General features: G+C 42.9%; 1 protein-coding gene across 1 annotated transcript in view; it reads right to left on the reverse strand.

Moving 5' to 3' along the window:
- LOC124389836 (ryanodine receptor 3-like) overlaps positions 1-12665 on the reverse strand; it is a 462748-nt gene that overhangs the window by 403208 nt on the left and 46875 nt on the right. The window contains exon 3 of the mRNA XM_046855362.1: positions 7861-7962. Within this exon, the coding sequence (XP_046711318.1) occupies positions 7861-7962 (102 nt within the window). The remainder of the gene's footprint in view (positions 1-7860; positions 7963-12665) is intronic.

The following is a 12665-nucleotide window of genomic DNA, read 5'->3' on the forward strand; positions in this document are numbered from 1 at the left end:
CTCATGAAGATTATGGACCTTTAAAGAAGTAGATGCCAAACTCGCAAACATCCCGAACCATCTAGAGACATTAGATCTCCTGGAGTGTTTAAAGGCTCTGGCATAGAGAAGCTGGTGTTGGATCTGTGATGATCACAAATGTTGAGCTATTTTATGAGATGCTCAGTAGCTCCTAGTTTTATAATCATAAAGACTGTATAATACTGTAGAAAGAACATTATCTATAATCACACACTCCAGTGCTCATGTTAGTTCTCACTCTCCAGTGTTCTGTATTGTTGAAAGATTTATGTTCAAACACTTGATGTCACCCAAATGCGGATGGGTTCCACTTTTGAGTCTGGTTCCTCTCAAGGTTTCTTCCTCATAACTTCTAAGGGAGTTTTTCCTTGCCACAGTTGCCACGGCTTGCTCATCAGGGACAAATGCACACCATTTACCTTGACTGTTGATTTCTGTAAAGCTGCTTTGAGACAATGTCTGTTGTGAAAAGCGCTATAGAAATAAGGGACACATGGTGACCCCTCAGGTCCGGAAGGAAGTGTTTTAACCCCCAAAACACAGCCATCATCTCCAGGCAATTTATGTGCAACAAGAGACGTGGCCCACTCCACAGACCATAGCAATACGTTAGTGGCCACAGCTGCTGAAGCCATTTGGGTTCACGAGGCCGGTCTGCGTTAGCATTACGTGATGACAAGGAGTTCCTAAGACGGGGTCTTGTGACAGAAACGTTGGTTTCTTTCACACATCTAAGGCTCGAAGAGCACACCACGAGACCTTAAATGGTATGGATATGGATTCGTCGATATAATTCAAAATGTGGATGCCCTGAAGCCGCAGCGGGGTAAAACACAAGTGTGCGTTCACACACTTCATGAAGGTATGGGGTGAGAGTGCTAAGCCGAACGGGAGGACCCGATATTGGTAAGCTTTGCCCCTGAAAGCAAACCTCAGGAACCTCCTGTGTGCGGGAAGGATGGCCACATAGAAGTATTTGTCCTTTAGATCTATCGTGACAAACCAGTCATTACACTTGATCTGAGACACGACCTCTGACAGTGAGCATCTTGAACCTGAGCCTCATAAGTGAGCGGTTCAGGAATTGAGATCTAGAATGGGACGCTACCCGCCATCCTTCTTCAGAATAAAGTATGGGCTGTAGTAGCCTGACTCTCTGACTGAGGGGGGCACCCACCTCGATGGCCTGCTTTTTCAGGAGAGTGCGCACCTCCTGTTCCAGGACCAGAGCCTGTTTGGGTCCCACCAGACGCAAACTGAATCACGTAGCCCTTCTCTACAGTATGCAGGACCCACAGAGAGACCTCTGGCAGCCCCTCCCAGGCTGATAGAAAGTTCCTCAGAGGTACCAACCCCTCGGGGTTGGCCTCTGACCCACTCAGAGCGGCTGGAGTGGTGCTCTGCAGCCGATGACACCTCCTAGGAGGCGGCGGATCTCCCCCATCCGCAGCTATCTTTCGGCCCGTTTATTAGAGGCAAGGATGATCCTCAGGTCAGCCAGCTCCTGAACCCAAATGGCTGGAGCAGCGTACTGCGGCCGTTGAAGCTTCCATAGAGGTGGCGGGTCTCCCCCATCCACAACGATTTTTCAGGCGTAAATAGAGGAAGCAGACCACTGAACCCAAATTGCTGGAGCAGCGTACTGCGGCAGTTGAAGCTTCCAGAGAGGCGGCGGGTCTCTCACATCCACAACAATCTTTCGGGCGGAAATAGAGGGAGCAGACCACTGGAGGGAGGCTGTGCCCTGAAACACATCCTGTGGCAGGGCTAACAAGCCAGCCTCCTGTCTCCAATCGGCAGGAGCAGCGCTCTGCAGCCACCAGGGCCTCCTGAGAGGTGGTGGGCCTCCCCCATCCGCAGCGATCTTTCAGGCGGAAATAGAGGAAGTAAACCGCTGGAGGGAGGCTGTGCCCTGAAACACATCCTGTGGCAGGGCTAACAAACCGGCCTCCCGGTGGTGCTGGGAAGGTATGTGCACCGTAGCATAAGGTGTACACCGCCCTCCAAGATGTAAGGACTTGTGCACCATGGCCCATTTATTAGAGGCAAGGATGATCCTCAGGACGGCCAGCTCCTCCTTGGGCCTAGAGCATCGCCAGGGGACCTCCCCGCAGGGACTGGGTAGCAACGCTCTCATTTTGGGCTTCACGGTGCCTGGACGTACCAGGCCGAGGCTGCCGCCGAGCAGGCCCACGGGAGCGGCGGGGAAGTACCACTGAAACGCTGCCGCAGTCTCCTGAACCCGCCAGCAATCACTCTTACCTACAGTGTCACCAGATCAGCCCAGGAGGGGCCACCGGGCCGTTCAGAAGGTAAGCCCTCGCCATCTCTCATAGAAGGCCAGCCTGGTATGCCTGCAACACACTAATCGTGTGGAGGCAACCTGCAGCCTGACCTGCCACATAGCCTTACCTACTAGAGCCAAAGTGGCTTTTTGTAGGCATACCAAAGCCTTCAGTGATGCACCACCTGGGAAGAGATAGCTAGCTAGCGTCTCTCCCACATGCGGCATCGTCCCGTAGCCGCACTCCTTAGCCCCAACTACAATCGTGTACAGCGAGGATCGTTGGGAGAAGCACACGCTGCAGACGGGTCTCTTAGGACCTGGACACCTCGGTGTGCAGGGCGGGGAAGGCGCTGAGGCTGTCATCCACCTCACTGGGTGCGCGCTGCTTTTGTTCCTGGGCCGGCCAAGCTGGCTCGAGCTAGGAAACAACCATGTCACGACCTTCATACAGCACAGGCTGTGAGGAGTCCACAGGCTCGCTAGCGTCCATCATCCCTTTCTCCTCGGAAGGAGGGACGCTGCTCACACCGCGAGAAGAAGCAGCCGCCAGACGTGCTTCCCAGAGAGAGCAGCCACTCAACCCAGCAGGGAAGGCTGGAGAGGACTCGTCCGACTCCACGCCTTCTGCCAGGTCGGCCTGTGAGCCACACGACCGTCATTACAGAATGCAGAAAAACTAGTTCATGCTTTTATTACATATAGATTAGACTATTGTAATGCTTAACTGTATGGGTGTTGTTAGTGTTAAGATGGTTCTCACACTGGTTCACACACATTCCTTTAAATGTTCAGTGTCTACAGAATATTTATGATGTTAGTATGTAAGGTATACAGCGGGGAAAATAAGTATTTGACACATCATTTTTTATCAGTAAGGGGATTTCTAAGTGGGCTATTGACAAAATTTCCACCAGATGAAGCCATCAAGCCAAATATTGAATTCATACAAAGAAATCTGAACATTTAAGTATACAAGTTGAGTCATAATAAATAAAGTGAAATGACACAGGGAATAAGTATTGAATACATGAAGATAAAACAGGACACAGGAAAGGGTAAAAGCAAAGGGGATGTAAGATGTAAGATTAGAAGACTTTTTTTACGGTCTGCCTAATATAGGCGATATTGTCTGAAGTATCCAAAAGAATCCACGATAATTTTTATATGCCCGAAAAATAATAGATAAATGAATAAATTAATTGATAAAAAAAAAAGTGAGAGAGAGAGAGAGAGAGAGAGAGAGAGAGAGAGAGAGAGAAAAGGAACTGAGTCCTATGATAAATGGGTAAGTATGAACAAGTACGGGGACAAAGGTCCAGAAAGAGTCAATGCTTCTAAATGCTCTTTGAATAAGAAACAATCGCCTCCACCATACAATTCAACACCGTCTACTTGCCTTGGTCTTTATCCTGCACTGCCTGTTGCTACATCTATACAGCCCAATTTTGCATTTGTATGGGAATGAAATGAAATACATGTTAAACCAGCGAAAGCTAGTGATATTGATGCTATATGTAGGAGTCTTCCTATTCCAACTAACCCCCCAAAATATATACAGATCTTAAAAAGCCACACTTGGTATGAACAAAAATGCCCGACCCTCGCGCAAGTTAATGGTGGCATTACAAGCGAGGGCACGGCCATGAACCATCACCAGATTTTTTGGGAAAACGATGCCAATGTAATGCAAATGTACAGTGGGGAAAATAAGTATTTGACATAATTTTTATCAGTAAGGGGATTTCTAAGTGGGCTATTGACAAAATTTCCACAAATATTTTAATCTCTTAGAAGGAAAGGAAGACAAGGAGACGTGGTGGTGGAATGAGGAAGTGCAGGAGAGCATAAGTGCAGGAGAGCATAAGGAGAAAGAGGTTGGCAAAACAGAAGTGGGATAGACAGAGTGATGAGAAAAGTAGGCAGGAGTACAAGGAGATGCGGCAGCAGGTTAAGAGGGATGTGGCGAAAGCCAAGGAAAAGGCATATGAGGAGCTGTATGAGAGGTTGGACACTAAGGAAGGAGAAAAGGATTTGTACCGATTGGCCAGGCAGAGGGACCGAGCTGGAAAGGATGTACTGCAAGTTAGAGCAGTAAAGGATGGAGAGGGAAATGTGTTGACTAGTGAGGAGAGTGTGTTGAGAAGGTGGAGGGAGTATTTTGAGCAGCTGATGAATGAGGAAAATCAGAGAGAGAGAAGGTTGGATGATGTGGAGATGGTGAAGCAGGATGTAGATAAGATTAGTAAGGAGGAAGTGAGAGCAGCGATTAAGAGGATGAAGAGTGGAAAGTCGGTTGGACCAGATGACATACCGTGGAAGCGTGAGATGTTTAGGAGAGATGGCAGTGGGGTTTTGACCAGATTGTTTAACAGGATTTTGGAAGGTGAGAAGATGCCTGAGGAATGGAGAAAGAGTGTGCTGGTACCGATCTTTAAGCATAAAGGAGATGTGCAGACCTGCAGTAACTACAGGGGTATTAAGTTGATCAGTCACACCATGAAGTTATGGGAAAGAGTAGTGGAAGCCAGGCTGAGAGAAGAGGTGACCATCTGTGAGCAACAGTATGGTTTCATGCCGAGGAAGAGCACCACAGATGCCATATTTGCTTTGAGAATGTTGATGGAGAAGTATAGAGAAGGACAGAAGGAATTGCATTGTGTATTTGTGGATTTAGAGAAGGCGTCGACAGGGTGCCAAGAGAGGAGTTGTGGTACTGTATGAGGAAGTCAGGTGTGTCGGAGAAGTATGTAAGGGTGGTGCAGGACATGTATGAGGACAGTGTGACGGCAGTGAAGTGTGCAGTAGGTACGACAGACTGGTTTAGAGTGAAGGTTGGACTGCATCAAGGATCGGCCCTGAGCCCTTTCCTGTTTGCAGTGGTGATGGACAGGTTGACGGACGAGGTCAGACAGGAGTCTCCTGGACTATGATGTTTGCGGATGATATTGTGATTTGTTGTGAGAGTAGGGAGCAGGTTGAGAAGAGCCTGGAGAGGTGGAGATATGCACTGGAGAGAAGGGGAATGAAACTCAGTAGGAGTAAGACAGAGTACATGTGTGTGAATGAGAGGGAGGGCAGTGGAGTGGTGCGGTTGCAGGAGAAGAGCTTCAGAAGGTGGAGGAATTCAGGTACCTGGGTTCAACAGTGCAAAGTAATGGAGAGTGTGTTAGAGAAGTGAAGAAAAGAGTGCAGGCAGGGTGGAGTGGGTGGAGAAGAGTGACAGGAGTGATTTGTGATAGTAGGGTATCTGCAAAATTGAAAGGGAAAGTTTATAGGACTGTGGTGAGACCTGCGATGTTGTATGGTTTAGAGACAGTGGCATTGAGTAAAAGACAGGAGGTGGAGCTGGAGGTAGCAGAGCTAAAGATGTTGAGGTTTTCGTTGGGAGTGACGAGGATGGATAAGATTAGAAATGAGTTTATTAGAGGGACAGCGCATGTAGGATGTTTTGGTGACAAGGTGAGGGAGGCGAGATGGTTTGGACATGTGCAGAGGAGGGACATAAATTATATTGGTAGAAGAATGTTGAGGATGGAGCCACCAGGTAGGAGGAAAAGAGGAAGGCCAAGAAGGAGGTTCATGGATGTGGTGAGGGAAGACATGCAGGTAGTTGGTGTAAAAGAGGCAGATGTAGAGGACAGGGTGGTATGGAGACGGATGATCCGCTGTGGCGACCCCTAATGGGAGCAGCCGAAAGAAGAAGAAGAAGATTTTAATCTCTTTTTCCGTCTGTTGGTGTGATTAATCTGATGATAGAAGTTGAGGTAACCCAGTATGAGTTAATCTCTTTCATGAATGCCACCACATCTATGATGCAAGGAATTAGAGTGGAACTTCGAGGTTTGAGATTAACTGCAATTCAAAATCACTTGGTTTTGGATCAACTCACTACTATTTAAGGTGGAGTATGTGCTGTTGTAGGATCTACCCGTTGTACCTATAGACCTGATAATGATGCTGATTGTCATATTATCGAACAAGTACTGAGGAACATCACTGAAGCCGCTCAACGTCTTGGAGAACATGAAACAACTGCTGAACAAAGTTTTTTTGAGAAGATTAAGAATTTGTTTACGAGAGTTGGACACTTTTGTTTTAGGATTGATTCTTGTATTGATTGTTGGAATTGTACTTTGTATGTTGCCATGTTTGATGACGATGGTAAGACAGGCCATAAAGGCCTCGATTGGAGTGGTGATGATGAAGGATTATATGCATGTAGAGACAGAATAAAATGGAATCTGTATGTTTTTGTTTGTCTTATCTTTTCATTTGCAGTTTATGTCACCGATTCTGTTCCCAGGGAGAACATCCTATGTTTTGGTGTGTTTTGGTATGATTCTCACACTGGTTCACACACATTCCTTTGTCTGTTCAGTGTCTATAGAATATTTACGATGTTAGTATGTAAGGTATACAGGAAGTCTTTATCTGGGCTCACACATCTCCGGCTAGTATATCCTCTGGTCTAAACACGAAACAGCTTTAGGTTAGGCTTTGTTTTCAATGTGTGTATATATACACGGGTCTGCTGCCTGCAATAAACAACAACATTGAACAAGAACAACAGTGCTCCAATCTGTGTGCTGTGTGATTCTTCCCTGATATCAGAAAGGCACCCCGGGCATCGCAGTTCACATGGAAAACCTCTCCAAGAATTAAGTTTTGTTTGGGCATGATAAAAATCTAACAGGTGTTCAAGTAAGTGCATAAATAAGCTATAGTTAGTGCAGTATGCAGCAGCAAGGGTCCTTACTAGATCTAAAAAAATATGACCATATCACCCCTGTTTTAATCAGTCTACACTGGCTCCCAATCAAATGTCACATTGATTATAAAATATAACTACTGACGTATAAAGCACTTAAAGGTCTCGCGCTGCAATGTCTGAGTGAACTTCTGTAACAATATGATTCTCCACACCTACTTAGAGCAAAAGGTGCAGGCAATTTGTTGGTACATCAAATCATGAAGACTAGAGCAGGAGGCAGATATTTCTCTTATAAAGCCCCACAGTTATGGAACAGCCTTCCAATCAGTGTTCAAGTCGAGGCTGAAAACATATTTATCTAGTCTAATATTTTATCAGTAAATTTTTCTTAGGTAAAAGAGCAGATCTGGAGGGATCATGGATATAGAGTGTTCAGTGAACTGGGATATTTGTATGCTCTCGTCCCCACTGAAAATGTAAACGGGCTTGTCTGTTTGAGCAGCAGGCTCAGTGGAAAGAAAGAGAAGTTATGGAAACCTGTGTTTTTTTCTGTGTCCTTTATTCTATTTGTTTAATAGACAAGAACATTCTTTGAAAACCATGTTTACCGGCTTTGAAACGTTAAACCGATTGAGAGCTCTTATATATGTATGTATATATGTTTTAGTCTCCTAATTCAAATGACGAGAAAGTTTAATGCTACTGAATCCAAAAATATCTTATAATTGTGTACCTTCAACTTTGTAGTCACAGTTTGAGGAAGCCATAAGGATAATTTAAAGAAATGTTAATTTATATATCATGAAAACTATAATAGAAATCTGACATGTTGTGTACTCACTTCATTATTTTCCCCGGTTGTGGCCAGCATCTCTTGCAGTGCCCGGACTGACAGTGACTGTTCCAACACAAAGTTACAGATGCACAGGTCTGGAGGGACATACTGAGTGAGATTGAGAGATAGAGAGAGAAAGAGAATAAAAAAGAGAAAGAAATTAGGCACTGTTTCTTTTTAAATCATTTTCAAAAACCTATAGCTACTAATATGTTTAATCTTTAAAAGTTATGGAAAGTGCAGTGACTGTCAAAAACCACATTCAAAGACATCCTATACAATTGTGTGCCTCCAACTTTGTGGTAATAGGGATAGCTACATACAGCTATAAAAGTCAGGTGTCCCAATACTTTTGTCCATATAGTCTGTGTGTTGAAATTAACACTTATGAAACCAGGCCATAAGAAGTTTCTTGATAATTGAATAAAGCTGGACATCCACTAGATATTTAAATTTTAAGTCTATTTTTTATTTACAGCGCTAAAGATTTCCAGATACAGATAAACTCACATTATAGCACTGTCTTTATACAAAATGACTAAGATGGTAGTAGAAGCGTTTAAAAACATCATGCAAAAAACATTACTTGATCTTTTCTTTTGGATTGGCAAAAAACTGAGTGTCCAATATACAAACCACGCAAGGTTAGTCTGGACCTGCTGACAATACGCACAATGGGCTTGAAGTAGGGAAGGATGGTATTTATTTATTCATTGCTTTATTAAGCACTTCTTAATAATTTAATTAAACTTCTTCAATTTAATTAAATTTTATTTGTATAGCACTTTTAACACAGGACACTGTCTCAAAGCAGGTTTACACAGACAATGCAGTAAAAAAGAATGAATAAATTGCTCTTTATAATTGTAAGTTTGTCCCTAATGAGCAAGCTGGTGGTGACTGTGGCAAGAAAAAACTCCCCGAAATGGAAGAAACCATGAGTGGAACCAGACTCAAGAGGGAACCCATCCTCATCTGGGTGGCACTGAATGTCCATTTATTATAGTTAACTTTGTTGAGGCGTGCAGTGATGGTGATCAAATGCAATCTGTAGTCCTGAGCGATTGTTGCAGACTGTTGACATTAAGTAAATGAGCACAGATTTACAGAAATTTGATAGCTAAAGACTGAAAATAAACCAGGGTTTGTTTTTTTTTTCAAATCTTCAGCTGTCCAGGCTGACAGGAGAAGAAAATTATGTGGTATTCTATTGTTGTAGCCCATCCACCTCAAATTGTGCTGCTGTCATATGATTTCCTGATTGGAATAGTGCATGTATGAAAATGGAAATTAGATAAAATAGCAGTTTTAAACTATATATCATTAAATGTGATATTGCAGGATGCCGACTAATAGTTATACTAGTTGAATTGGTTCAAAACTATGTGATCTGTGTTTAGCAAGTCCTGAAATAAATACAAATGTATCAAGAAGTAAATCACTAAGTGACACATTTGGTGGGTTTAAAAAGGAGTAGAGTGATAGAAGATTTGGCATGAGAGCTAAAGAGGCCAATGCAGCAGGCTAACAGTTTGAGGTGAGGCATGAGACATTAGCCTACAGTAAGATAAATGGATCACAACTAACAGTGTCCCTTATCTTCGGTTATATGCTACTCTGAATGCAATGGAACATGCTTCTATCTTGTTTTCAAACTTTTTTTATCCCACTGAACTAGTTCATATTAGATGTATCTCTGTTCTAATTGGATGTAAAACTGTAACATGGTAAGACAGCAGGATAGAAGCATATATACTCAGCATATTGTTTATCTGGGTAAATCTCAATCATAATAAAAGTCCAAAGCGAGAGTCAGAAAAAAAAAGGGTAATCCATACATAATGCATGGGTCTAAATCAGAAAGTATAGCAAAAACAGCATGAAACACAAAACAGAAAATCATAGCTCGGAATGTATATGATAAAAAAAAGTACAATATAAACCACAAAGACAAATGTGTCCAGTGACAAAATCAAAAGACAACAAGAAAAAAGTACATGAATCTAAAAGTTCCTACAATTAACAAGAATAACGTAAATACTTCAGAACCCAATTATTTTATTTCAACTAAATAAAATCTTTTAGATAAGGAAGAACAAAAGATGTGCAACCAAATTTAATTAAATAAAATTTAAAAACACGAATATATTTTTCGTGGATATGGTGCAATACTCTTTGCTGTTTAACACAAAAAATCCAGTCATTCTAAATCTCCAAAGATAGTCATTCTAATTTGTTCCAAAACATTTAGAGGACACTGTATGTGGTGCTTACAATATGTACTCAATATTAAGCTATTTGGGAATAATAGTCTCTAAAAAGCTCTTTAAAAAAAGGACCTGCTGTTATATATTTACAGTCATACACGTGGCTTGTCGAGCTGAAATAATTTTTTTATCCCACAATTCATGCTGCCACAGGATAAGATGATAGATTATGCATGGAAATCCTATTAGTAAATTTAGTATTAGATAATTAAAGTATTAGAGTAGTAAAGAAATCCAGCATTCATTCTCACATTCAGTATCTACCGTTCAATTGTGTCTATTGATAGAGTACATGTGCTTACTGCAATTCATTTTTCACATGAAAGAGTTATAAATAATTTAAGAGTGAAGAGTTAAAAATATTTTGTTCTGTACTTTAGAATAAATGAAGATGAACTGCATTTATTCTAAGACACAGAACAAATTATATTATTTTTGTAGTAATGCAGTAATGCATAGTAATGCAGTTTTATAGTAATGCAGTTATGCATAGTAATGCATTTCACATTAATTTATTCTAACATACAGAACAAATTATATTATCTGGCAAAAACTAACAATCAGTCACTGCACAAAATTACATGATTCTGATGTGAACAATCTTCAGAGTGCAATAATGTTAGGTGAACAATGTCATGGACATAGGCAGTCACTAAACAGAAAATGGAGGACACTGTACTGTACTTCAAGCCAGTAAATTTGAGTTACTCACTTGAAATAATAGCACAGTGCTTACTTTTGGGGAAAAAAATAGGTCTCAAAAAATTTTACTCTAACAAAGTCACTTTTCCTAATATCTTACACTTGTAATTGTCCCTCTGTAGAACATGGTCAGGATGGGGGGAGGGAGATGAGCTTTCCTCAGCCTTCTTAGGAAGTAGAGCTGCTGCTGGGCTTTCTTGGTGATGGAGCCAGGGTTGAGTGACCAGGTGAGGTTATCCGCCAGATGAACACCAAGAAATTTGGTGCTCTTGACGATCTCCATTGAGGATCCATCGATGATCAGTGGAGATTGGCCGCTCTGTGCTCGCCTGAAGTCCACAACCATCAAAAACAGGTTATTGGCTCCACACCAGGCTGTCAACTGGTGCACCTCTTCTCTGTATGCTGACTCGTAATTCTTGCTGATGAGACCCACCAGTCATTGAGGCAGGAGACAGTAGACTTCTTCGGCACAGGGACGATGGTCGTTGTGTTGAGGCACGTACGTTGCTGCTCAGGCAGATGTTAAAGATGTCGGTAAAGACATCTGCTAGCTGTTCTGCACATTTCCTGAGCACTCTGACAGAAATGTTGTCTGGTCCAGCAGACTTTCATGGGTTAACTCTGCATAGAGTTTTCATCACTTCAGCTGTGGTTAAACAAAGAGCAGCTGGTCACTGGGAGGAGGGGTGGTCTTCCTCGCCTTTACGTTGTTCTGTACCTCAAACCGGGTGTAGAAAACGTTCAGCACATCTGCGAGGGAGGCATCATGGTCACAAGCAGGTGATGTAGACTTGTAGTTCGCGATCGCCTGGATGCCCTGCCACATGCACCGTGTGTCTCCGCTGTCTGGAAGTGGTCATGGATTCTCTTGGCGTGTGTGTGCTTCGCCTCTCTGAAAGCGCACACACTTTTGAGTCATCCACAGCTTCTGGTTGGAGCGTGTAGTGATAGTCTTGGAGATGCTCACGTCATCAACACTTGCTGATGTAGCTGGTCACTGATGATGTGTACTCCTCCAAGTTGATGGAATTGCTGTTGGTTGCAGCCTTCCTAAACATGTCCCAGTCAGTGCACTCAAAACAGTCCTGAAGAGCAGAGGTGGCTCCTGCTGGCCAGGTATTTACCCGTTTCAGAACTGGTTTAGAGCGTCTGACGAGCAGTCTGTACGATTGAATTAGCATAACAGAGATGTGGCCTGAGTAGCCGAGATAGGGTGGGGCTCTGCACAAAACACGCTGGAGATGTTTGTGTAAACAAGATCCAGCGTGTTTGCTCCTCTCGTTGCAAAGTCCACATGCTGATGGAGTTTAGGGAGCATTGTCCTGAGATTTGCATGGTTGAAATCTCCAGCGATAAACAATTCGTTGGGGTGAGAATTCTGCAGGTCACTAATAGTGCCATAGGGGTCACACAGTGCCTCTTTAGCATTAGCGCTTGGAGGATAAGAGAAGAGAAGAGAAGAAAAGAGCAGAGAAGAGAAGAGAAGAGAAGAGAAGAAGAGAAGAAAAGAGAAGAGATCCTTTACCTCAGAAAAACCAACTTACCAAAAGCTTGACTAAATTAATATATTTTCAGCCTAGACTTAAGCACTGAGACTATGTCATTTTCCTGAACACTAATTAAAAGGTTGTTCCATAACTGTGCGGCTTTGTAAGAGAAAGCTCTGCCCCCTGTTGTAGTATTCATTATCTGCGGTACCAACAAATGGCCTGCTCCTTTTGATCTAAGTTGGCATGGGGGATCATAATGGAACAAACGTTTACTCCAATACTGTGGCATAAGATCATTTAGTGAATTATACATCAGAATAAAATGTGAGATTTATTTGGATGCCAATGT

Source organism: Silurus meridionalis, chromosome 8 (assembly GCF_014805685.1).
Source record: "Silurus meridionalis isolate SWU-2019-XX chromosome 8, ASM1480568v1, whole genome shotgun sequence".
Taxonomy (NCBI): Eukaryota; Metazoa; Chordata; class Actinopteri; order Siluriformes; family Siluridae; genus Silurus; species Silurus meridionalis.